The sequence below is a fragment of the Cetorhinus maximus genome, chromosome 11 (genome assembly GCF_964194155.1).
Source record: "Cetorhinus maximus chromosome 11, sCetMax3.hap1.1, whole genome shotgun sequence".
Lineage (NCBI taxonomy): Eukaryota > Metazoa > Chordata > Chondrichthyes > Lamniformes > Cetorhinidae > Cetorhinus > Cetorhinus maximus.
This window is the reverse complement of record NC_135889.1, coordinates 46624101-46648527: the sequence shown is the minus strand read 5'-3', so window position 1 is coordinate 46648527 and position 24427 is coordinate 46624101. Positions and strand designations below refer to the sequence as shown.

Sequence of the window (24427 nt, the reverse complement as noted above, 5' to 3'; positions counted from 1 at the left end):
TGATACAATAAGAATTTGCATTCAAGCAGAAGTGCTGGGTATAACAGAAGGGACTTTTTTGTGTGTGCAGGGCAGAGGCATGTAACATCAAAGCAGCTATAAGTCTACAACTGTCTGCAAAGGAACCAAATTGAAAGGAACCTCATTTAGAATTTGTAAGGTGAAAATGCTTTGCCTGGTGTCTGCTTAAAGTCTATGGGTTGTTTTGCCTTAGTGTGGATTAGTTTGGGAATTTGTTAAAAGTTGTGATAGTAGTAATTTGTAGACATGTGTATGTGTTTAATACCTTGTTGTAAATTAATAAATGTCTCACTTAGTTTGATATAAAAACCTCTAAAGAACCGGTTTCTTGAATTTAGAGCTGCAACACAAAACATACCAATTGAAAATATAGGTTATGACAGTTGTTTAAAGTTTCCCTCTGGGATTTTAAATAACTCAAATTTTACAAATTGCTTTGTCATAACACCATACTTCATTCTCTCTTGCCAGAGTGAAGCAGGCTTGGTGAGCACATGGTGCTCGAGATATGAAGACTTCCCTTGTGCTATTTAAGTACAAGTAGTGCAACACTTTGAGGGTGCCACATGACAACTTTGCCCTATACTGCAACCAAGAGGGTTTGCTCCCCCTCAACGTGCAGCTGATGTGTGACCATAGGCAGAAAATCATGCAGGTCAATGTTTGATATTAGAGCAGCAGACATGATGCCTTCATTTTGCCACAATGTGCTGTGCCAGCTGCATTTGAGCCACCCCAGCAATCCAAAGAATGGATGCTGGGGATCAAGGGTCACCTGCAAATCACATTACTCATGACTCTGGTGTGAAACCCACATAGATGTGTGCAGAATGCATATGACAAAAGCCATGCTGCCAAATGCAACGTGATAGATCAAACTATCAGTGTGCGGTAACAATGCTCCCACTGACTGGACTGCTCTTGAGGAGCCCTGCTGTAATCGGCAGGGTGAGTGTCAAGAATCATCATGATCTGCTCTGTGCTGCTCAATCTCACAATTGAGGGAACAGCACTAACCATCAGCTATACAGTGAGAATCTCAGATAGCAGAAGAGAGGAAGTATCATGGATAGCCCGTCTCTAGTCTATCTATTCAACGACTCATCCGACTACGATATCAGTGACCACAACACTGATTTCCCATTCACCAACAGTCCCACACCTTTACCTTCCCTCCGTCACTGACCACCACAGTGTCTGTTTGGCCACAGTGCAAAAATTAAAGCCACCACAAAATAACACTGCAAAAGAAATTTATAACTCAAATAATTTGATATTGCACACAAACATTAATTAATCACCCTTGTGCATTCCCTTAATGCCTGTCTTCTGTGTGCCTCTGCCTGGCCTAGTGGTCCTATGCAGTGATAATCACATGGCTCATGACTTATGGTGTGCAACCCACATAGAAGTGTGTACATTGCTTGTAGCACGGCTGGTGGAAAGCTGCTGACTTTCAGTGGGGAGGCTGTGGCTGACCTTGAAAACGACCTTTTGCAGCTCTGAACCTAGAAGGCATCATCTTGGCCTGGGTGGCAGAAGTTTCAGCTGGCTGGCTGACAGTCAACAACAAGGGCACTAGCTGAGTGGCAGGGATAGGAGGACGAACTCTGCCATCCTGAGACATGTCAGTAAGTTTGCGTTCCACGCCACTCCCCCAGGGTTGGGGCCTCAGCAATCCAAGCATTGTGTTGGAGGACAGATTTCTGGACTGCTGTGACACCCTGCAAGTCCCTTTTCAAGCTGTAATCTGACTAAATATGTAACAGACTACCAAGATGCACTCACACTAGCATAGGCATCTGCGTGACATAAGTGTGAGAAATGGATGTTGTTTTAAAAATATTTTGGGGGAATATTGTGTTATCCCCTTAAGGCTGTGTGCATGTACACATGGTTTAATTAAGCTGGGCAGAGATTAGTAGGGGACAGGTTGTCTGGGGGTAGGGCGGGTGGGGGGTTTAAAACATGAAAAGGACAGAGGTGTTAGGTTTAAGATGCAGGTAAAGAGGTTGGATCTAACATTTGCATTTTTAGATAAGTTGAGAGTTTGTTTGAATATCAAAGGGAGGTCAGAAGTATCAAGAAATATGTTTGCACCTTGCAGGAGTTCCGTAGGTAAATAGAAGTGAGGATATTATATTTTATTGACCCGAAAGCAAAGACAGGATGGAAACATGAAAGATCTTCTCTTTGAAACTCAAATCCTTCCAAATATGTGTGAAAACAATGGAACCCAAAATGAAAGGGGAAAAAAGGTATTTTAGAGTTACCCAGGAGAGCCTAAGGGAGCTGTTTGAGCTGCAGTGGCTGGAGTTGGAGCTAAGCTGTTGAGCTGGAGCTATAGCTGGTACTCTGGGCTGGGACAAATTACAGGTTTTAAACATCCATCCAGTCAAGTCAGAAAAGTCTTGGGCTGCACAAAGCAATTTTATTCTGAAGCTTGGTTTTCCACAGCAGAGCGGAAAAGAGTTACAGGTCATGTGGCATGGCTTTATTAAAGCTACAGCAGTTTGCCTTGGACAATATTACTAGGTTTTTATAATTAAACATCTATAAAGGAATGTAGCCTAGAAGGTGTAGAGAAGTAGAGTGTCTTTTTTGGGGAAATGTTTTGTAAGACTAAATTTAACAGTGTAACTGTAATCTTGGGTGCTTATGTTTTCTTTTATTCTTGTAAACAAAACTTTTACTTTTAATTTTTAAAATCCCAAAAGTGTTACTGGATTTCTAACTGCTGGGATCAGCACATTGTCATCTTGTTTTCAAAATACAAAAATAAAGGGTATGGCCCGTAAACCAAGTTTCCCCTGGGATTTGGTTTGTGCAGCAACTAACATTGGTTGTGGTCATAACATGAGGTAAACTGTTCACTCCATCCTGACCTCAAATGGAGTCAGGAACGAAGGTCACCTGCCGTGCCACACTCATGGTTATGGAGCAGGACTGAGATTTTTTTGAAGCCTTTTTCTCTAAAGATTTATTTGTGTGATTTGTTCCTTTGTTCCAGTGTAAGAAATAAATCTTTTCTTTCTTTCTAGGGTATTACTGGGGAATCAGGCCAACCTGGAAAACCTGGAGCTCAAGGTGTAAGAGTGAGTAAAGTGAACGCAGTTGCAAAACTCTTTGTAAAACTCTAAAACATGATATTTATAAACGGTCATTAAAATATGTCTTGGATATCATATGAAAATAGGAATAGGCAGATAATTTCATTAATATGAGTATCAGCTAAATTGTACATTGCCTAAAACTAATGGTACATAAGGGCTGCGATTTTGCCAACCATGGCGCAATGCTTTGGGAGTGACTGGGCCAGTAAAATGCAAGGAAATCTTAAAACAGTGGGAATGGCAGTGTCTCGGTTGCCCGCTGGCTGGATGTGGGTTGCCAATTTGAATATGTAAAGGTTCAATCAAAGCCCATTTTCCAGGCCACCAATATTTTACCAGTGGCCGAGCACCTCCCTGCCCCGTGGGATCTTGCCAGCTGCATGGAGGTCGTCTCCCAGTGGCTGCCCAGAATGGAAGAGAACATTGGGGCCAGAAATCTCTTGCAAAGGCCAGCTGCAAAAACGTACAATTCTTTGCCACCCCTGCAAAGGCACCTGAAAATCGACATGCCCTCATGTTTCCTTTGCTGTCTCAGCAGTGGCCACCTCTCTTGTCTGCCATGCCAAAGATTCCAGCCCTCTGATTGGGCCGGCAATGTGGAAGGCCCACCCACCTTCCTTAACAGGCCGCCTTTCCCACCTGTCAGCTCTCAATTGCCCTGTCCTGGGAATACCGTGGTGGAAGTCCAGCCTCCTGCCCAATTATGCTGACCACCAGAGAAACTCCCTGTAGTTGCAACTTCCCCCCTTGTTTGGGAAGATATCCCCCCAAGAATTATGATAAATCATGAATAATGATTACAAGGAAATATCTTCATAAAAAAACTAAGGAACATAAAAAGCAACATTAATCATAGGCATTGGCCATTCAGCCCCCCAGGCCTGCTCCAACTTTCAATTAGATTAGTTCATGAAAGGCAGGAGTAAAGTTTGAATTGTTTGTAACTATTAATTCAATTAAGTTATTGCCTTTTAATCATTCCAAGGCATCAGCAAAGCTTATTTTAATGACCATCATTTCCAATGTTCACAATTGCTAAGTTTCATATTTTTGACACACATTGACATCCACACAAAATCAATCAAAGCCATTGATGCCAGTTCATTATCTAAGGACTTCATGGACAATGCATGAGCAAATTTCCCTCTCGTCCCGCTATCCATGCATGCCAGGAAAAGATTGGCAGAGGCCCACTCTGCTTGAATGAACCCAGGCTCACCCATAATTCTGATTTCTGGGCATTACAATCCCTGAACGTTTCTCAGGTATAAGAACATCCCTTGGAATAGCTATGCATCCAAAATCAAGAAGGGATGCCTGGTCACATCAACAGACCTGTAGCAATGGTATGGCTACCAGATTTGGGGCCTTCATGCCACTGTCCAAGAACAGCAACTAGATGGCTTTCAGTTCCTTGATGGCATTGAAAAGCAAAACATTATCCATTTGGAGTTGGGAGGAGGTTACTGGCTGCTTCTTCTCAGAGCTTCATGCTGATGCAACATTTAAGGCCCATTCTCAGCAAAGAGAAGAAAAATCAGCCACAGTATCTTCTGACCAAAAAATTACCCAGAACATACTTCCATAAAAATGAGCCAAATAAAATTATACTCATTACATATTGACCTATTTACACAATAACCGGTACAGACATAATGAGCTGAATGGCCTCTTTATGCGCTATAACTTTTCTACGGTTCTATTTTAAAGTAATCCTAAGATGCTTTCCTACTTATATTTTTCATGGCCTTTTAATTCCTCCTTTCACTCAGCCTCATGAAGAAATTTTCATTGCATCTGTACTTTTATACTCAATGCTTCTATTTATGACATCCAAAAATCAAGTGAACATTTTTTATGGCTTTGTCTGCCCGCACTCACATTGTCAGGAAATTATACGTTTGATTCTCCAAGTCTCTCGACTCATTCACACTCTTCAAGGCCTTTCCCTTGATTACATACTCAGATTCATATTTTTTCTCCTAAAATATACTTTGTGCTTACTCACAGGGATAAGGGGCCCTGCATTGACCCCTGCTAGACACCATTTTCACCATTTTTTGGTGGATTCAATGCAGTGAAGTCCCTGCCCACAGAAGAAACTGAATTGGATTTCTTTTTGTATCAGTGCCTGCTGCAATCCTACCTGCCACGTGAAAATTAGATGTAATTTGCAATTGGCATTGAACACCTATGGCCAACATACCAACAAATGCTGGTCTAAAAGAGGAAGTGTTCCTTGCCAGCTGTCAATATTCGGGTAACAGGATAATAAATGGCTGCTTTGTCAGGAATTTTCAACTATTAAACTTTTGCTGCTCACTCCTTGCTTCTTGCCATTTTTTTGAACCTCCAGTTTGCCAAAAGGTTCAGTCATGCTCCTGGTGCTGTTGCTTTCACCTGAATACATTGTCCTACAGCGTCCATGCTGTATCCCTTTGGCATTCCCTTTTATTGTATGGCTATGCTGAGAGACCGAGGGATAGAAATTGCTTTGCCTTGCACCCATTTTTCAGATGTACAATGGGTAGAAAGTATCCCAAGTTGTCCATGGAACAGTCTGCGCCCAATCCGTGCAAGCACTAGGCCCACTACTCAAGTTGAGGGGCCCACATTTTAGGTGCCCTGGGAGGACACCAAAGACAGGCATTAGGCCTTTTGAATTTGTTATTGAGAGGCTTAACTCCTGGGGCAATGTTTTCCCCCCGTTGAGGGGGGGAGGTGGGGGAGAGATGTGTGGGAGTGGGTCCAAATGGGCGGGTTCCTGATCAGCGCCGCCATTTTACGTGTGCAGGCCTGCCCAGTGTGACATCCGCCAGGAAGGGCTATGCGCTCCCTGTGCGGGCATGGGGTGAGGTTTCCCTGACCCAGGAGTGCACTCTTTTGTGCAGGTGCTGCCTCAGGGAGATTGGCTTTGGTTTGAAAATTTCAGTAAAGAAGGGGAAAAAAATTACTGACATGTCCACTCATGCGCCACTCTCACATGAGCTGGGACGTGTCAATTTCTTTTATTTAAACATTTTATAAAAATTTAAATACCCTCATGAAACCTCATCCCGCCTGTGGATGAGATTTCATGTCTTTTCAGAAGCCCGTCTGGGCTCCCGGCCTGCCTGCCAACCTGAAGGTTGGATGGGCAGGCCCATTAATCATTTAATTACTTTATTAATGGCCTTAATAGACTTTTGATAGTTCGGCGGGCACGCAGCTGCGCGCCTGCCAAACTGAAAATCTAAATGACGCAGGGTGACATCGGGACATACGCCTGAAGTCACCCCGCATCATTTTACATGTTGGCAAGTGCACCCCCCCCCCCCACCCCGCTCACCGAACAGAAAGATTCTGCCCTTGGTGAAGGACCCCTTTTCTAAGTCAGTCAGCCAGGAGTGAGGCAGCTGTCAGGTTACCTCACTCAGGGCTTTTCAGTGAACTCTGCGGCAACCAACAACAGATAAGAGAAAAAAAATATTGTTTTAAGTGGAGTCAGGGTTTTTACAATTAGTGGACAATGCGATTTTGCCTATTAACTTCTCTAATTGTGTTTTAATTTTTTTAAGGGTCCTCCAGGTTCAGCTGGCCCCCCTGGCAAAGATGGTAATAGTGGTTACAGCGGCGCTATGGGTCCTCCTGGTCCACGTGGTTCACGAGGAGAAGATGGCTCCAGCGTAAGTAAATAACAGAGACGAACTCAACAATGGAGACAATTAGGAATGTAATATTCTCAGCTAAGGTCATCAGGAAAGATACAAGAAGTAAAAAAGGAGGGGGCAGGTGACTTAAACTACTATAGCTCTGAAAAGGCATGATGTGGTTGAAAGTACAAAAATAGAGTCTATTTGGTTAAAATTAAAGACAGAAGAGGAGCTATTGTGCTGCTAGGTATAAACTATAGGTCACCAAATAATGAGAAGGAGATGAGAATAATGAGAAGGAGAGGAGAATGAGAGGAGCAAATCTGCAGAGACATTACAGGGCAAAGTGGACAACAATTCCTGGAATGTGTACAAGAAAGTGTTTTTCTAGCACATTGAGGAAGGAAGCAGTACTAGACCTAGTTCTGGGGATTGAAGTGTGGCAAGTGGAGTATGTTTCAGTGGGAAAGTATTTTGGGGAACAGCGATTACAACATTTTCAGATTTAGGGTAATTATGGAAAAGGACACAGTACAATCAAGTATAAAAATACTTAACTGGAGGAGAGCTTACAGTGAGCCAAAAAGGAATCCGGTCCAGGTGGATTGGAATCTAAGATTGGTAAGAAAAGCAGTAATTGACCCAATGGGAGTCCAACAAAGCAGAGTTGGTTTGTTACAAAGTAGACACATTTCCATAAGGGGAAAGGAAGTGTATCCAAAGCTAGAGACCGAATGGATGGCTAAAGATCTAGAGATCAAACTGAGACAGTAAAAGGAGACTCATGATATGGTGGAGAACTAAACTGAATAAGGAAAGTACAGAGAAAACCTAAAAAAAAAATATGAATACCCGGGGCAAAGAGAGAATGAGAATGCAAAGTACAAATAAGTTTCCCTGAATTACCAATTAGATATATTAGTGACTATCTTGTATTTTTGGCCCCCAATTCTGGTCTTATCCACAAGTGGAAACATCTTCTCTGTGTCTACCCTATCAAACCCTTTCATAATCTAAAATATAAATCTTATCTTTTCTGGAGAAAATTGCACCAGCCTGTTCAATTTTTCCTGATAGGAATAATCTCTCAGTTCTGGTATCTTTCTAGTAGATCATTTTGGCACCTTTTCATAATATGGAGACCAGAACTCTAAGTGTGGTCCAACAAAGTTCTACAAGTTTCACACAACCTCTCTGTTTTTCAATTCTATCCCCCTTAACAATCAGCCCCAGTGCTTTTCTTTTTTTTGTGGTCATATTAACCTGTGCAGCTACCTTCAGTGATTTGTGCATTTGTACCTCCAAATCTCTCTGTTCCTCTACTCCATTTAAAGACTCAGCGAAGTTTAAACTCAAAAAGTTGTGTGTGGTAAGTAGGCACTTATGTGGACAGCATCAGTCCTCCCACTCTATCCAGTCTCCAGTAAAGTGGAAATCTTAGCCCAGTAGGCTGTGTGGGTGGCTTTTTGAAGGCACTGGAGGCCTTTATGAGTCACATTTAATCCCTGAGCCACCATAAAATCCCAGTGGGCTCAGGGATAATTGGATTTAAGTGGCTCATTAATAAAGCAAACTGACATCCCCATTAGCGCCAAGTTTCCTGCCTGGGCCCCTCCCTGCCACTCAATTAGTGCAGGATAAATCTCCCACCACTGGGAGTCAGACGTGTGGTCTCCTGCATGATTCTTTGGGCCCTCCTCTTTAGCAGGCGCCACTAAATTCTGCCCTATGTTTAACTCCCACTTTCTGTTTTCTGTCTTGAAGCCTGCTTTCCATCCATTCTGCCACTTGTCCCCTGTCTCCTCATGTTCTAACCTTAGTCACAAGTCTACTGTGTAGTTCCTCATCAAAGGCTTTTTGGAGAATCGAATATACTATATCTACGTCATAACCCTTATCTACCTTTTCTGATACATCCTTGCAGAAATCAATATAGTTGGTTAAACATGGCCTTCCCTTTTGGAGTCCATGCTGATTGCTCTTAATCATCAGTCTCTAGATGTTTCTCTATTACAACTTTGAATAAGGATTCCATTATCTTTCCCATCGCTGATATTAAGAATAGACTACCAGCTAACATAAAAACAAACCCAAAAGTCTAGTATAAATGCAAATGTTAAATGGTGGTCAAAGGAAGGGTGGGGCCAATTAGAGACCAAAAGGAGATTTTTTTTGAGTTGGAGGGAATAGCTGAGTTGTTAAATGAGTACTTTGCATCTGTCTTCACTAGAGAAGAGGATGCTGCCAATGTACTAGCGTAGGAGTAGGTAGTAATATTGGATAGGACAACAGTACATAAGGAGGAGTTGTTTAAAAGGTTGACAGTCTTCAAAGGAGAAAAATCACTTGATTTGGATGGAATGTATCCTAGATTACTAAAGGAAGTCAGGGTGGAAATTGTGGAGACTGTGGCCATTATCTTCCAAACCTCTTTCAAGATGGGAGTGCTAGCAGGAGGATTACAAATGTTACACCCCTTTTTAAAGAAGAGGAGAGGAGTAACCCTGGCAATTACAGACCAGCCAGTCCAACATCAATGCTGGGGAAGCTTTCAAAAACATTAACCTGGGACAAAATTAATTGACATTTTGAAAAGTGTGTATTAATAAATGAAAACCAGCATGAATTTGTTAAAGACAAATCATGTTTGAGTAACTTTGTTGAGTTCTTTGATAAAATAACGGAGGATGTTGATGACGGTAGTGCAGTTGATCTGTACAAAGACTTTCAAAAGGCATTTAGCAAAGTATCACATAATAGACTTTTTTAGCAAAATTAAAGCCAAAGGCCAGTGTAGATGCAAAATTTTCTAAGGGATAGAAAGCAGGCAGTAGGGTTACTGTTTGCTTTTTGAGACTGAGGAAAGTATACTGTGGTGTTACCAGAAGACAGGTTTAGGACCACTGCTCTTTTTGATATTTATTAATGACTTGGATTTGGGTATAAGGCAGAATTTCAAAGTTTGAGGATGACACAAAACTGGGATATATAGTAAACAATAAGGAGGAAAATAACAACGTCCACGAGGACATGAGCAGACTGGTAAAATGGGCAGACACATGGCAGAAATGAAGTGTGACAATTTTGGCAGAAAAGATGAGGAGAGGCAGTATAAGCTAAATGTTACAATTTTAAAGGGATGCAGTAAGTGAGAGATCTGTGCACACAAATTCATGGAGGTTACAGAACAAGTTGAGAAGGTGTTAAAAAGTGTATGTGATTTGTTAATAGAGGTATGGAGTACAAAAGCAAAGAAGTTATGCTAAACTTTAAGCTTCAGCTGGAGTATTATGTTCAATTCTGTGCACCACACATTAGCAAGGATGCCTAAACTTCAGAGAAGGTGCAGAAGAGATTTACTGGATTGGTGCCAGGAATGAGTGAAAGAGCAGGCAAGTGAGATTAATTGAATAGTCGTACCAAAGACCCAGCACAGGCATTATGGCTCAAATGGCCTGTATTATATCTTGCTGTGATTCTAAACCAACTTCCTGTGAGTTTATAAATTGAAACTACAATCAATTGTACTTTTTGTAAGAGAAAGCTAAATATAAGTACTGTATTTTGAACTTCATAGGGTCCTCCTGGCGATCATGGCCCTCCTGGTATTCCTGGCTCCCCTGGTCCTCCTGGTCTCTGTTGTGGAACACTATCACGTGGCAATGAAGAAAAGGGTGTAGTGTATCCAGGAAATTACTTTGGTGATCAGCCTAGTGAATCTACAAAGGGACAAGGGGAAGAAATAATAGCTGCCCTGAAATCTCTTAACAGCCAAGTGGACAAAATCCTGAGCCCTAATGGATCGCAAAAGAGCCCTGCCCGTAGTTGCCGTGATCTAAAAATTTGCCATCCAGAATTCAAGAGCGGTAAGCAAGTCAGTTGAGAATAAAGTTACATTTCTTTTATATATTGGATTAAGTTCATTGGAACTTAGGAGTAGATGTTTAGGGACAGTGTATAACATTTTATATGAACATAGAAAAATGTCAGGCAGGAAAGGACCAGCTGGATCATCAAACCTGCCCACATTCATGATGGCTGGGGCATCATGCTTAGATACTTCCTTCCGTCTCTTACTTGCAGTCATGTTATCTCACAGGAGAGGCAAAAAAAAAACGAGAGAGGTAACCCAGGACCAATAGGGGCAGGGGGCGGGGGGAGGGGGAGCTTTGGAAAATTTCTCTCCGATCCCCTCAAGTGATCAAAACCAGTCCAAGAAATCACACGGACCATGCACTTGTTATCCGTTAAACCAATCTTTAGCATTCAGTTTAATGCATCCATTTGTCCCTAATAAAAATAATTTCCTATTTTTGATATTATTGGTAATTTCAAAGTGAAAAGTTACACAATTTCAAATCCAAGATGCTTTGCTTTCTTTTTACATAAGGTTAGTATTGTTGGAGTTGTTACATACAACTGGTAATGTTTGTATCATCTTCTCCTATTATTTTAATGGACGTGTTAAAGAAATAAATGGGTTACTATCTCTGTTAAAACATCAGATAGAGGAATGCATGCAAATGCATTCATTTCTATCCTTAAATCTCATCTTTTACTATGCCCAGAAGCTTTTTGGAATGAGACTGTTCAACAATTTTACTAGAAAACTCCATTAAATGGTCAAAAAGTTTTCCACTTTTGCTTTTCACTGTTGTCAAGAGGCAAACTCCTTATCCAACCCATGCTTTTGGCAGTGAAGGAGCCATTAGTTTTATAAATTCTTATTCAATAAACAAAGGGAAAGTAAGGATTTAGAAAGGCCAGCTTACTTGTCAACTGTTTTTATTTCATAAGACAAAGATTTGTGTGGATCTTTCTCCAAAATTACTCAGCCTACTTTTCAATTTTACTGAATTTCTGAACAAAGCATAGCAAAACATGGGTTTCATAAAAATTAGTTTTTTAAGATGCTTTTGTGAACTGGTTAGAAGGAGATTAAAAGTGCAGACATGTACCCGAATGTCAGTGTAACTATTCCATTTCACAAAATTATACAACCTAGCCTTTTGATTTTCCATCATTAAAATTAATGGACAGAAAAATTATGGGCTGTCAGTGTGCCATTTCTCAATCCAGCCAGCGTGGAAGCAGAAAATAAACCATATGGAGCCATGATTTTCAAAAATCATTAGAAGCTGTTGCAGAATTCTAAGCAGATAATTCATGGGAAATATTCATATTGTCACTCCTTGGGAATATGGTGACTAATTGAAATAAGTAAAAGAATCTGTACAGGTGGCACAGATTATGCTCATGCTACCAGCCAGGCAAACATTATCTTTATTGTAATCTATAATTGAGCTACCACAATAATATAAAATATGTATGGCAAAATATTACATTCGTAAATATGTTGTTTGAGATATTGCAGTTGAATTTTTGGCTTTTATTAGCCATAGTAAACGTGTAGCTTGCCAAAAATCTAAGCTTGCTATGCCCTTCAGTTTGATGCAGATATTTTGAATTATGAGGAACTATTTTCTAATTCAAGCAACTACTAGCTTCAGAGCTAACCCTACGCACCCAGCATTGTAGATTTGATTGTCGGACTTGTACTCTTCGCTCCCCAATGGAAAGGCAGAATTGTCGAATTAGCCCGATCATGTGCCACATTGTGTTGTGAAATGCTTCTCTTGCAACTATTGGATTTTCTATACATGCGCCACTTTAAACAGTTAGGAAAGAAGTAACAAAATGAAAAATCATTGTTACTTTTCAAAAACAAAGTTGGAGAAATTTTTGTTTAGGCTTATAATTTTTCAAAATTTGATACCTAACGTTGCAAATGCAATTTTGTTCCCTTCCCCTGCTAGCAATCTTGGGCAGAATTTTCTGCTTGATGTGCAGGGTGGGGGCGGAGGGGGGGTGGGTGGTGGTAGAGGGGTGGGCAGAGGGGTGGGCCCGGGGGGAGAGGGGTGGGCTGTGGGGGGGGTGGGGGATGGGCCCGGCACGTCGGTGATGTCGGGTGAGCGCCCCGATGTCATCGCGCCTCATCACGATATTTCACTGGGCGGGGGCGCGCGATGAATTAACGGGGTTGGTTAGGGCCCTTAATTCATCAATCGACGGCGATTTTCAGGCGCTCGTGCATCTTCAGGTACACGCCCGCTCCAGCTCCACCCTCCTGACAGATGGAAAATTCTGCCCCTTGAAGTTTTCCATTACTGGTTTAATTAAAGCAGGTAATTTTTGACTAGTTATCTGAAATGATTTGGAGTTGGGCATATGGAACATTATGGCAGAGTTGCTGAATACATAGATGTAGGAGATTTACAGACGACCTCATTGTCTGGTAAAAGACTTCAAGAAAACGTATCCAGGCTGGAGAAATGATCAGACATGTGACAGACACCATGTAATACAGCAAAACCTGAAGTAATGCAATTTGGATGGAAACCAAGCAATGAGAGTATACCAATGGAAAGGAGCGGATGGACAGAAAGACTTAAAGGTTATATGTAGAGGGCATTAACTTGGATAGCCCTAAAATCAGGTTTGGGGATTACAATACGTAATTACTACACACCCATTCAAACTGATGCAGACAGTGCTAAATGTGCTGCTGAGTGGCTGCATGCCTCAGCAGGGGACCCAAATTAGTGTGAGGCTACCACCAATTAAAGCTATCCTGAATTACTTAAAGCCAAACTGCATCTCTTAAAGGCAAGGCCCATCCTATTGCAGCAGGGGCTGGAAAGAATGGAAGACAGAATGAAACTAGAGAAAGGGCTCAACAGGCAGCCAGAAAGTGTGCCTTAAAGTTCTCAGATGCCGCGCTAGAGACGTTGGTGCAGGAGGAGAGCGATCCTCTTCCCTCACTGGTCTGGGTGGCCCTACAATCAAATACTGAGAAGGCAATGGGAGCAGACAGCTGTAATGGTCAATTCTAGCAGTTTAACCTGAGTTTCTGGCTACTCCCTGATGTCGGCCTCCTTCCATCTACATAAGATAATGGATCATTTTCACTGGTGGTGGGATAGTTTCATATGCACTTTTGCTGATGGTTGAAGAGACCAGTTCATGAGAGACAGGTTCTGCCACTAGTTACACATATGTGGTGGTTATCAGGTGACTTTGTGAGTTGTTTTTGGCATTGTCACCTGTCGTCAAACAGCTGTAACAATTTATTATCATGGTGTTGTATGCCAGCCTACAGGTAATGTCACCATTTCCCTCTGTCATTGGCGTGTCCTCCACATGTGAAAATTAATGGTTAGGGCCATCATGTCACACTTGGAAACATCCCTCAAGCAGAGCTTTGAATGTCCTACTGTCCTGGCACCAGCTAGCTCACCATACAGAACACCTTTGGGAATGCAACAATACCTGGAAAAACTCAGCAGGTCTGGCAGCAGAACTGTTCTGTTGAAGGGTCATACGGACTCGAAACGTTAACTATGTCCCTCTCCGCAGATGCTGCCAGACCTGCTGAGTTTTTCCAGGTATTTTTGTTTTTGTTTTCGATTTCCAGCATCCACAGTTTTTATCCGCAGCTTTTACCTTTGGGAATACATCCGTCTTCCATGTCTGAGCCATGGGAAGTTGCCTCTTGATAAGTGCTAGCCTACCTGGAAGGTTTGCCTTTGAGAGGACTGCTGAATTTGTGACTTTTTCACCCATGAGATGCTGTGAATGTGCCACTAGACATCAAAGATGAAAATTGTTGAGCCTTCTTGTACGCTGTATGTCAGCTATCTATGTTTCACAGCCATACAACAATTTTCTCAGAACAAGGCTTCATGAACCCGCATATTGGTTGTTAGAATCAGCTTGATGGCTCATGTGTCTGCCAAAGGTGGCAGTTGCCTTCCTTCTGTGTGTATCAGTTCCGCATCAAGAGTCAGATTGTCTGTCACGTGGACGCAAGGCAGCAGAATTTGCTAACCACTTCCAGCGGAGTGTTGATTAATGCGATCGAGGGTGGAGATGTGGCACCCTGTCCCATAAGTTTTTTTGGTGCTTATAGTCAGGAAGAACAATTTACAGGGATGGGAGAGCCAACCCATGAGCCTTTGTAGCTGAGTTTTGGTGAGAGTGACTAGCCCAGCTTCATCAGAGTAGAGGAGTTCTCGGATCAAGATGTGCTGTGTTTTTGTCTTCTCTTTCAGCCTGGACAGATTGTAGAGCTTCCATCTGACCTAGTATGCAGGTAAACTCCTTCCATATCTGCAGGAAAGGCTAAGGTCAGGAACATGGAAGAAAATACCAAAGGAGACAGGCTTGTTCCACTCCATTCTTCGCCCTGAAACTGTTGGAGGTGGAGCCATCAAACTGGACAGTACATGTTGTCAGGGAAAGAGTAAATTAGACTAAGGAGCTTTGCTGGACAGCCAATTTTCTCAAATCTTGTCGTCTTGCTCTGCTGCTGGTGTTGAATGCTTTCTTGAGGTCTATGAAAGCAAGGTAGAGAGATAATGCCTATTCTCTACACTTCTCTTGTAGCTGGCATTTGGAGAAGATCATGTCCACTATAGTTATGTCAGCACGGAAACTAAAATATGCTTCCGGTACACCCAGCCTGTGAGTAGATGAAGTCCTTTAAGCATGAACCTAGCAAAGGCTTTCCTAGTAATGTTAAGGAGTGAAATGCCCCTGTGGAAATGTCTGTCACCTTTTATGTATAACACGATGATTGTTGTGTCACACGTGACTTGTGGAAAGGATCCTACCCCCCAGCAGAGAAGGAGCAGGTCATGAAGGTGTGGCAGTAGATTGGACTTTCTGTGCTTAAATTCGGCTGGAATTCCATCCTTGCCCAGTGCTTTCCTGCTCACTAAGGCATCGAGCTCGATTGGTGAGATTTCTGCATTTAACTCAACCATGACAGAAAGCTTGGGGGAGTGCATAAATCAGAGACTGAGAGATCGAAAAGCAGAAAACCATGGATGCTGGAAATCTGAAATAACAACAGAAAATGTTGCAAATACTCAGCAAGTCAGGCAACATCTGTGAAGAGTGAAACAGAGTTGACATTTCAGGTTGGTGAACTTTCATCAGAACTGAAAAAAGTTAGAGATGTGATAGGTTTTGAGCAAGGGATGGGTGGGCAACGACAAAAGGAAAGTCTGTGATAGGCTGGAAGCTAGGAGAGATTGAATGACAGAAGATTTAGTCTTCCAGGGCCAAATGGAGCAAAAAAAAGAAACAAAAGATGTGCCTAGAAGAAGGTGTGCTGTCTGAAAGCAAACATAAGAGGAAAAACTGAAACATACAACAAAAAGGAAACAAAGTGGGGGGGACAGAGTTTATGTTCTGAAATTGTTGAACTCATCATTGAGTCCGGAAGGTTGTAAAGTTCATAATCGAAAGATGAGGTGCTGTTCCTCAAGCTTATGTTGAGCTTCATTGGCACAGTGTAACAGGCCAAGGACAGAGATGTCAACATGAGGGCAAGGCGGAGGATTAAAATGATATGCCTCCAGGAATCTCGGAGTCATGCTTGCAGAGTGAATGGATGTATTCAGCAAGGTGTTCACCCAGTGTAGAGGAGGCCACATTGTCTGCAGCGAATTCAGTATATTAAATTGAAAGAAGAACGCTGAAATTTCTGCTTCACCTGGAAGGAGTGATCGGTGCCTTGAATGGTGAGGAGAGAGGAGGTGAAAGGGCAAATGTACATCTCCTGTATTTGCAAGGAAAAGTGCATGGGAAGAGGACTGGGTGTTGGGGGTGAGTGAGGAGTGGACCAGGGTATCACGAAGGGAACGTTCCCTTAGGAATGCTGAAACACATTTTCCCCTCCCCTCCCCTCCCCTTTCAGCATTCCTGGTCCAGGCTGCTTTTAAGAAATGCAGGCTAGTTATAAGCTGTGACAGCCACACAAATACCTGGGTCTCCTGCTGACCATGCAGCCAGTCAACAGTGCATTTTGCACTAGGCCACACACCAAAATTATTGAGGTGAGCAGGCAGCACAAAGAAACCTTGGAGGAGAATAACAATTTTATTTCTCCATGACAACAAAAGTATTTTAAACCTGCCCTGGTAGATCACTGTAAGAACTTTGCTTTGATGTCACTATTATAGGAGAATACTGGATTGATCCTAAGCAAGGCTGCAAATTGGATGCCATCAAAGTACATTGCAACATGGAGACTGGGGAGACCTGTGTGCCTTCTAACCCCAGCAGCATTCCACGCAAGAACTGGTGGAAGAGCAAAAATATTCATAGAAAGAAGCATGTGTGGTTTGGTGAGTCCATGGATGGTGGTTTCCATGTAAGTACTGTCAAACTATTATATTATGAAACATGGCTTAATGTAGCACAAAAAGAGACGAATAAGGGAAGAAAACTGATTTAAATTAATTCAAACACATTCAACTGTCCACTATTAAGACAGCTCTTCCAAGGTTAACTAAATTACAATGTGCTAAATGATTGACTCTCCAGACCATATTCCATATTTGACACTCAAACTACGTGATTTTTGAAGCAATGTTTAAAAACATAATGGTTTCTTTTACATCAGTACAGATCAAACTACCTTTGGACTGTAAGATACTTTTTCCTTTGGGTGCCCTTGGCTTATAGGATTCAAAATCATAATTAATGCTTAATCCCTGTATTCTATGGAGAGGCCACCATAGAGATGAGAGAGAACTGGTGAAATTGGTCTTTTCCAGTACCACAAAATACTCACACTGGTTCAGCAGAGTGTTTTACATGTCAGTAAAAAAAAATCAGGCACAGTGCTGACTCACTGTGAGGCTGTTTCACAATACTGCTGCGGAGATATTCCATCCTCTGGAGTATTTAGTAATGTCATAATTCTACAAAACTTTGAGCAGTTATATTGCTCAAAGGTTCAAGATAAAGGTTCATCACCATCTTCTTAGAGACACTGGGAATGGGCAATAAATACTGGCATTGCCAGTGATGCCCACGTAATGCGAATGAATAAATAACAAAAAAGACTCTTGATTATAATTAAATAAATCCAATGAAAATTTCTATTTCTACAGTTTACCTATGGTGACAATGTGATATCAGAAGACACTGTTGAAATCCAAATAGGATTCCTTCGAATGCTTTCCACACGAGCATACCAGAATGTCACTTACCACTGTAAGAACAGTATTGCCTACCTGGATGCTAAGGCTGGAAATGTGAAGAAAGCTTTAAGGCTGATGAGTTGGGTTGACATGGAGCTCAAAGCTGAAGGAAACAGCAAATTTACTTACAATGTCCTTGAAGATGGTTGTGCTGTAAGTAGCAAAAAATTAAGATCATAAGAAATAGCAGTAAGAGTAGGCAATTTGGTACATTGAGCTTGCTCTGCCATCCAATAAGATTGTGACTTTAACTCCAATTTTCTTCCTTTGCCCCTACCACCCTCCCATCACCCCCCACTCCCCCACGCTCCCAAAACCCTTGACACCCTCAAAGATGAAAAATCTAACTCGACCTTGTATATATATTCAATGAGTCAGCCTTCACGGCTTTCTATAGAAGAGAAAGTCAAAAATCACCGACACTCTGAGAGAAGAAATTCCTCCTCATCTTCATCTTAAATGGGATGACCCCTTACATTAAACTGTGGCCCCTATTTCTAGATTCCCTCACCAGTGGAAACATCCTCCCAGCATATACCTTGTTAAGCCCACTCTGAACCTTACTTGTTTCAATAAGATTATCTCACATTCTTCTAAACTCCAATGAGAAAAGACAGATACAAAAAGTCTCTGCCACGTTTTGTTTCCCAGTATTAATTCCCCAGTCTCGTCTTCTAAGGGACCATCCCTCACTTTAGCTACTCTTTTCCCTTTTATATACTTGTAGAAGCTTTTACTATCTATTTCTATAATTCTTACTAGTTTTCTCTCATACTCCAATTTCTCCTTCTTTATTTATTTAGTCACCCTGATTTCTAAAATGTTCCCATTCTTCTAACTTACCACTAATCTTTGTAGCATTGCACGCCTTTTCTTTCAGTTTGATATCATCCTTAACTTCCTTAGTTAGCCACAGATGGTGGCTTCTGATACATTACTCAATGGAATATGCCTTTGTTGAGAGTTGTGAAATACCTCCTTAAACGTCTGCCACTGTTTCTCTACTGTCTTACCTTCAAAGCTATTTTCCCATTCAACTTGTGCCAACTTTCCCTTCATACTCTTATTGCCTTTATTTAAGCTTTACATTCTAGTTTCAGGCTCACATTTCTCAGCCTCAAACTGAGTGTGAAATTCCACCATGTTATGACCACTCTTACCAAGAGGATCCTTTACTATGAGGTCACTCCTGTCCTGTCTCATTACCGTTATGATTAGATGGGAAGAGGTGGAATGGCTCCCCCTTTTCCCGACTCCTCATTTGACCACAACAAAGGATATGTTTTCTAATTCAGTGAATTTTTAACCGTTTGTGCTGTGACTATAAAAGCCAAAGACAGGTTTCCTTTTTCAAAAGATAAGAGAATAGTATTTATTGTACATAACGCAGCCCCAGAAAAATAAAACAAATGCTCCAACTTTGTCAATTTGGTTTATCCAATCGACATGAAGATTAAAATTTCCCATGATTATTGCAGTACCTTCCTGATAAGCCCCTGTTATTTCTTGATTTATACTGTGTCTTACAGTGTACTACTGTCAGTATGCCTATGAGCTACTCCCACCAGTGACGACTTCCTTTTAGATTTCTTATCTCCACTCAAACTTATTCTACATCTTGATCCTCTGAACCAAGATCATTTTTCACTATTGTACTTGATTTCCCCCTTTATATACAGAGCTAACCCATCTCCTTTACCTTCATTTCTGTACTTTCAAAATATCAAATACACTTGAATATTCAGGTCCCAGACATGGTCACTTTGCAACCACATCTCTGTAATGGCTATCATGTACTAATTTATTTCTATTTGTGCTACCAATCCATCCATCTTGTTATGGATGCTGCATGCATTCAGATAATGAGCCTTTAGTTCTGTTTTTGTGCAATTCTTCCCTACCCTGACTTCATTTGATGGTGCACTTTTATGTTTGTGTGTTCTGTCCCTTCCTATCACTCTATGGTTATCATTACCTGTATTGCTACCCTGCATTATTGCCTTGTCCTTCCTCTTCAACTCTCCAAATCTCCCCTCACATGAAAGCACCATCCCCCACCTCCCACCCCCCCACCCCTCCCCTCTTCCCCAACAACTATTTAGTTTAAAGCCCTCTCTGTAGCCCTAGTATATGATTCATCAGGACCCTGGTCCCAGCATAGTTCAGGTGAAGGTGGTTCCAGTGGTATAGCTCCCTCTTTCTCCAGTACTGGTGCCAGTGCCCCATGAATCAAAACCCATTTGTCCCACTGCAATCTTTGAGCCACACTTTCAGCTCTCTAATCTTATTTGCTCTATGCCAATTTTGTTGTGGCTCAGGTAGCAATCCAGAGATTATTACCTTTGTGGTTTTGCTTTCTAATTTAGGGCTTAGCTCCCTCAGCGGAACCACTTTTTTAGTTCTAGTTATATCGTTGGTACCCTCTTGGACCATGACAGCTAAATTTTTCCCCTCCCACTTCAAGTTCTTCTGCAGGTCGAAGGAGATGTCCTTAAGCCTGGCAGCAGACAGGAACCATATCATTCACCCTAACTGTATCATCCTCTCCTACAACTACATTCTTTTTTACTCCCCTCAGTTGAATGGCCCCCTGCTTCACAATACCATGGCCAGTTTGCTCATCCTCCCTGCAAACTCTGCTCTCGTCCACACAAGCTGCAAGAACCTCAAACCTGTGGACAATTGCAAAGGCTGAGGCTCCTCCATTGCTACCTTCTGGATCCCCATACCTGCCTCACTTGCTGTTACCCCATCCTGTCCCTAACCACAAAGCAAACCTGAAGTTTCTAGCCTAAGCTATGTGATTGCCTCCAGGAGTGATGTCCAAGGAACTGTCTCCCTCCCTGAATCATCAGTGTCTGAAGCTCAGACTGCAGCTCATCAACTCTGAGCTGAAGTTCCTCAAGCTGCAGATGCTTCAGATATGGTTGCTGTGGATCACACTGGTATCCACCAGCTCCCACATGCTACATCACCTGCCCTGCCACCTTTATTTTGTTTTTTTTAACTAATTAGGCTTCAAGTTTAGAAATATTACTCAATAATTTTTCATAGGAATGTTATGGAATTTAATTAGTTAAGCTATAATTTAATACACTACTTATACCTCCCAGTTTAGGGACAGAAAAAAAACTTAAAACTGAACAATCACCTACCTGCTCACCTAATATGTGCCTCCAGGCTTCAGCTCCCAGGTCTCACTGTCTCCAGCTCCCCTCCTTGGACCACTCCCCATTTTTGCAAATGACCAGAACAGTACCTGCTCCTTCACTGCACTGAATTCCCTCACTTAGCAAACTCCCAGAGTTAAACACTCAGCCTTGCTCCACTCAGACCAAAGCTGCATTTACTCACTCAAGATTGATATAACATATTATTTTACAACTATAGGTTTTAAGCCCATTTTACTTTAGAGCTTTGTCATTCATTTCCAATAATATGACCTATTTAAACTGCATTGTTAATCCAATGAAAGTAAAAATTGAACTGTATTTCTGTTTGCTTTTAGAAACACACAGGAGATTGGAGCAAGACTATCTTTGAGTATAGAACACGAAAGACTCTTCGTCTGCCCATTGTGGACATTGCACCATTGGATATTGGTGCTGAGGACCAGGAATTTGGTGTTGACATTGGACCTGTCTGCTTCTTGTAAATTGCAAGGTTATTTGAACACCATCTTTTCCAGTGTTTAAACAAAATGGCCATGGGCTAATTCATCTTGATACTGCACTTACCCATATGCTTCTATTTTGGATCTCCCAGGAGGAAATAACGTCCAAATCACTATTCATCATTTTGTTAGAAATTGTAGAAAATATCAAGATGGAAGATGTATAACAAAAGAATTTTTCTATATAAGTGTACAGATAACTGTTTCTCTATGGTGCCTAACACTGGGGTGAAATCAAGAAATATAATTTTATAAAGTGCTGAACATTCCCGATATCAAATTTGACCAATTTTTCTTACCGAGATGAAAATCAGTACATGTAGAACTTGCCCAGTTTCATCTACCTCATCACGGACAGAAACTGGGATAGGTTTGACGCTGCCAAGAAAATATTGCACTAGTCATTGAAATTCTCAAACTGTATTTAAAAACACAGCTTTCCAGAAGCAGTCAATTTGAGGATGATTCAAGGACAGGCGCTTCGTATGAACATATATCAAGTTATTATTGATGCTGGCAGCAGAATTGAAATAAATGTACTAAATACTCTGCATTCACTGTATGTTCAACCGATTATTCATTGGTGCTGGTGTTCTTGAATCTGGTTTTGTCTTTAAACTGGTGCTATTTTAAGAACAGACCTCCTAAAACTTAGAAAAATCCTTTGTAGTTTGTATCTGTTGCTGTAATGGTATTTCATTGGCCTCTCAATGATGCATTCCTTCTTTACATATATTCATTTGCTGATCAATGCAAAATTATCTTTATCAGCTTTATGCTTTCTGCTTGCCATTCATATTTGTAATATTCATCATATGGATAAAGGCTGTCAAAGGGTTCATTGATGTTTTGTTATGCAACTATCAGTTTGTCACTAGACAAGGTCAGGACGTTTACTGTAATTGTATTTGAATGCTTATTTGTCACAAAAGAAACAAATAAAATGTACTGAAAAAGTACTTGTTTTGATGTTACCATTTTAAACTGGTTAGCACTACGATGATGTGACAACAATATGCTGTCATCAGAGCCACTTGGGCCTGCAGGTAAGGAATTAGGACGCATAACAGAACTTAAAAATATTGTACTGAGAAGTGGTAAAACAGATTAATTTTTGAAAAATAGTTTACAGGGGAGAGTATTACTAAATCATGTCAGGAAGGACTGCAACAGCAGGTTGCACCATCTTCTATCTATACATCAACAACTTCAATTTATACAGCACCTTTAAAGTAGTAAACTGTCCCAAAGTGCTTCACAGGAGTGCAATCCAACATCAAAATTGAGACTAAGACAAAAGGAGGAGGCATTAGGAATGGTGACTAAAAGGTTGTTCAAACTGGTAGGTTTTAAAGAGAGGCTTAAAGAGGGAAAAATGCAGAGAGATTTAAGCTGGGAATTCCAAAATTGAGGATCTAAACAGCTGAAGGCATGGCCACTAGTGGTGTTGGGCAAAGGAATTCATGGATCCACATTGGGCCAGAATTAGAGGAACACAGATCTCAGAGGGCTGTAGGGCTGGAGGAGATTGCACAGAAAGGGAGGAGTGAGACCATGGGGGAATTTGAATTGAGGTGTTCGGGACTGAGAGCCATTCTAGTCAGCAAGTACATCTTGCTGTATTGGCATAGATCTTTCCTTCTGATGGGTTCAAAATAAAATTTGGTGCATATTTTGCAGCTTCATGCAAGAGTTTGTGGTGAGTTGTTAACCAGTGCAGACTTAAGTCTGCCAGCTGTGGAATAAAACATCAATTTTCTGGTAGACTTCACATAACTCTGTCAAGCCTCACTGGTTGTAGTGGCTCTTTCTTTCTCCTCTGAATCTTATTAAAAATATGGAACTTTCGCTTTTTAAAACAAAGGGGGAAATTATAATGTTCTGATGCACTGGAAGCAGGGGAGGATGTGCAGAAAACCTGGAAGTCTGGGTTTCCATGTGCTGAGTTTTAACTTCACAATGTTTGTCTTTCATCCTTGATATCCTGAGGCCCAGGAGACCCAGCAGGCCACAGTTAAACCTGAAAAAGAGTTTATATCCGAGGCTTCCAATCTCATGAACATAATTAAAATGCCAATCTGCCTCCTGGGAGCAGATTATCTGCCCAGCCTTTGTTCTGTCTCAGTAAAACCTTTTCTCCCCATCGGGCAGGCTAGGCGGTCACAGGTGGCGCACAGCCGATCGCCGCACGCGGTCGGCTGCACGCCGCCATTTTGTTCAGCGCTACCTGTGGGAACAGGGCGGGAAGGGGGAGTTGGGGCCTGCGCTCTTTTACGCATGTGCTCGAAAGAGCGCAGAAATCTCCCTGAGGCACGGAGCCACCTTAGGGACATTAAGGAAAGTCATAAAAATTTGAAAAATAAATAAAAAATTATTCAGACATGTCCCCTCGTGACATTGTCACGTGAGGTGGGACATGCTTATCAATTCACATGAAACAATTTATTAAATTAATAAACCTTCAGGAAACCTGCACGTGGATGAGGTTCCATGAAAAATGCAAAGGCCGCCTGGGTTCTTCGCCTGCCTGCCAACCTTAAGGTTGGACGGGCAGCCCTGTTAATTACTTCAATTAGTTTTTAAATGGCGTAAATAGGTCTTTGACAGCTCGGTGGGCATGCAGCTGACTCCGGTGTACGCCCGCTGAACAGAAGATTGGAGTGACACGCGGTGACGTCGGGACGCACGCCTGATGTCACCGCGTGTCATTTTACGTGTCGGCGATCAGGGCCTGCCCTGGCATGCCGACCAGAAGATTCAGGCCCTGGACTTTGGTGGGTTGGAGTCAGCTTCCCGACACTCTTCCATTCCCAAATCCAACTCCGTCTACTCACCCATATTAAAATTCCTCCCAAAATCTGTGAATTTGGAGATACCTTATGCTTACATTTGTAGCCTTATAATTTCTTGTTTCCTTTGTTCTTTTAAGAAAAC

The 24427-nt window shown here is 41.7% G+C and overlaps 1 protein-coding gene across 1 annotated transcript in view; it reads left to right on the top strand.

Moving 5' to 3' along the window:
* LOC144686200 (uncharacterized) overlaps nucleotides 1–22452 on the top strand; it is a 188138-nt gene extending 165686 nt beyond the window's left edge. The window contains exons 46-51 of the mRNA XM_078551296.1: nucleotides 3063–3116; nucleotides 6692–6799; nucleotides 10344–10632; nucleotides 16795–16985; nucleotides 17731–17973; nucleotides 21329–22452. Of these exons, the coding sequence (XP_078407422.1) occupies nucleotides 3063–3116; nucleotides 6692–6799; nucleotides 10344–10632; nucleotides 16795–16985; nucleotides 17731–17973; nucleotides 21329–21475 (1032 nt within the window). The 3' untranslated portion in view covers nucleotides 21476–22452. The remainder of the gene's footprint in view (nucleotides 1–3062; nucleotides 3117–6691; nucleotides 6800–10343; nucleotides 10633–16794; nucleotides 16986–17730; nucleotides 17974–21328) is intronic.
* Nucleotides 22453–24427: the final 1975 nt, after the last annotated feature.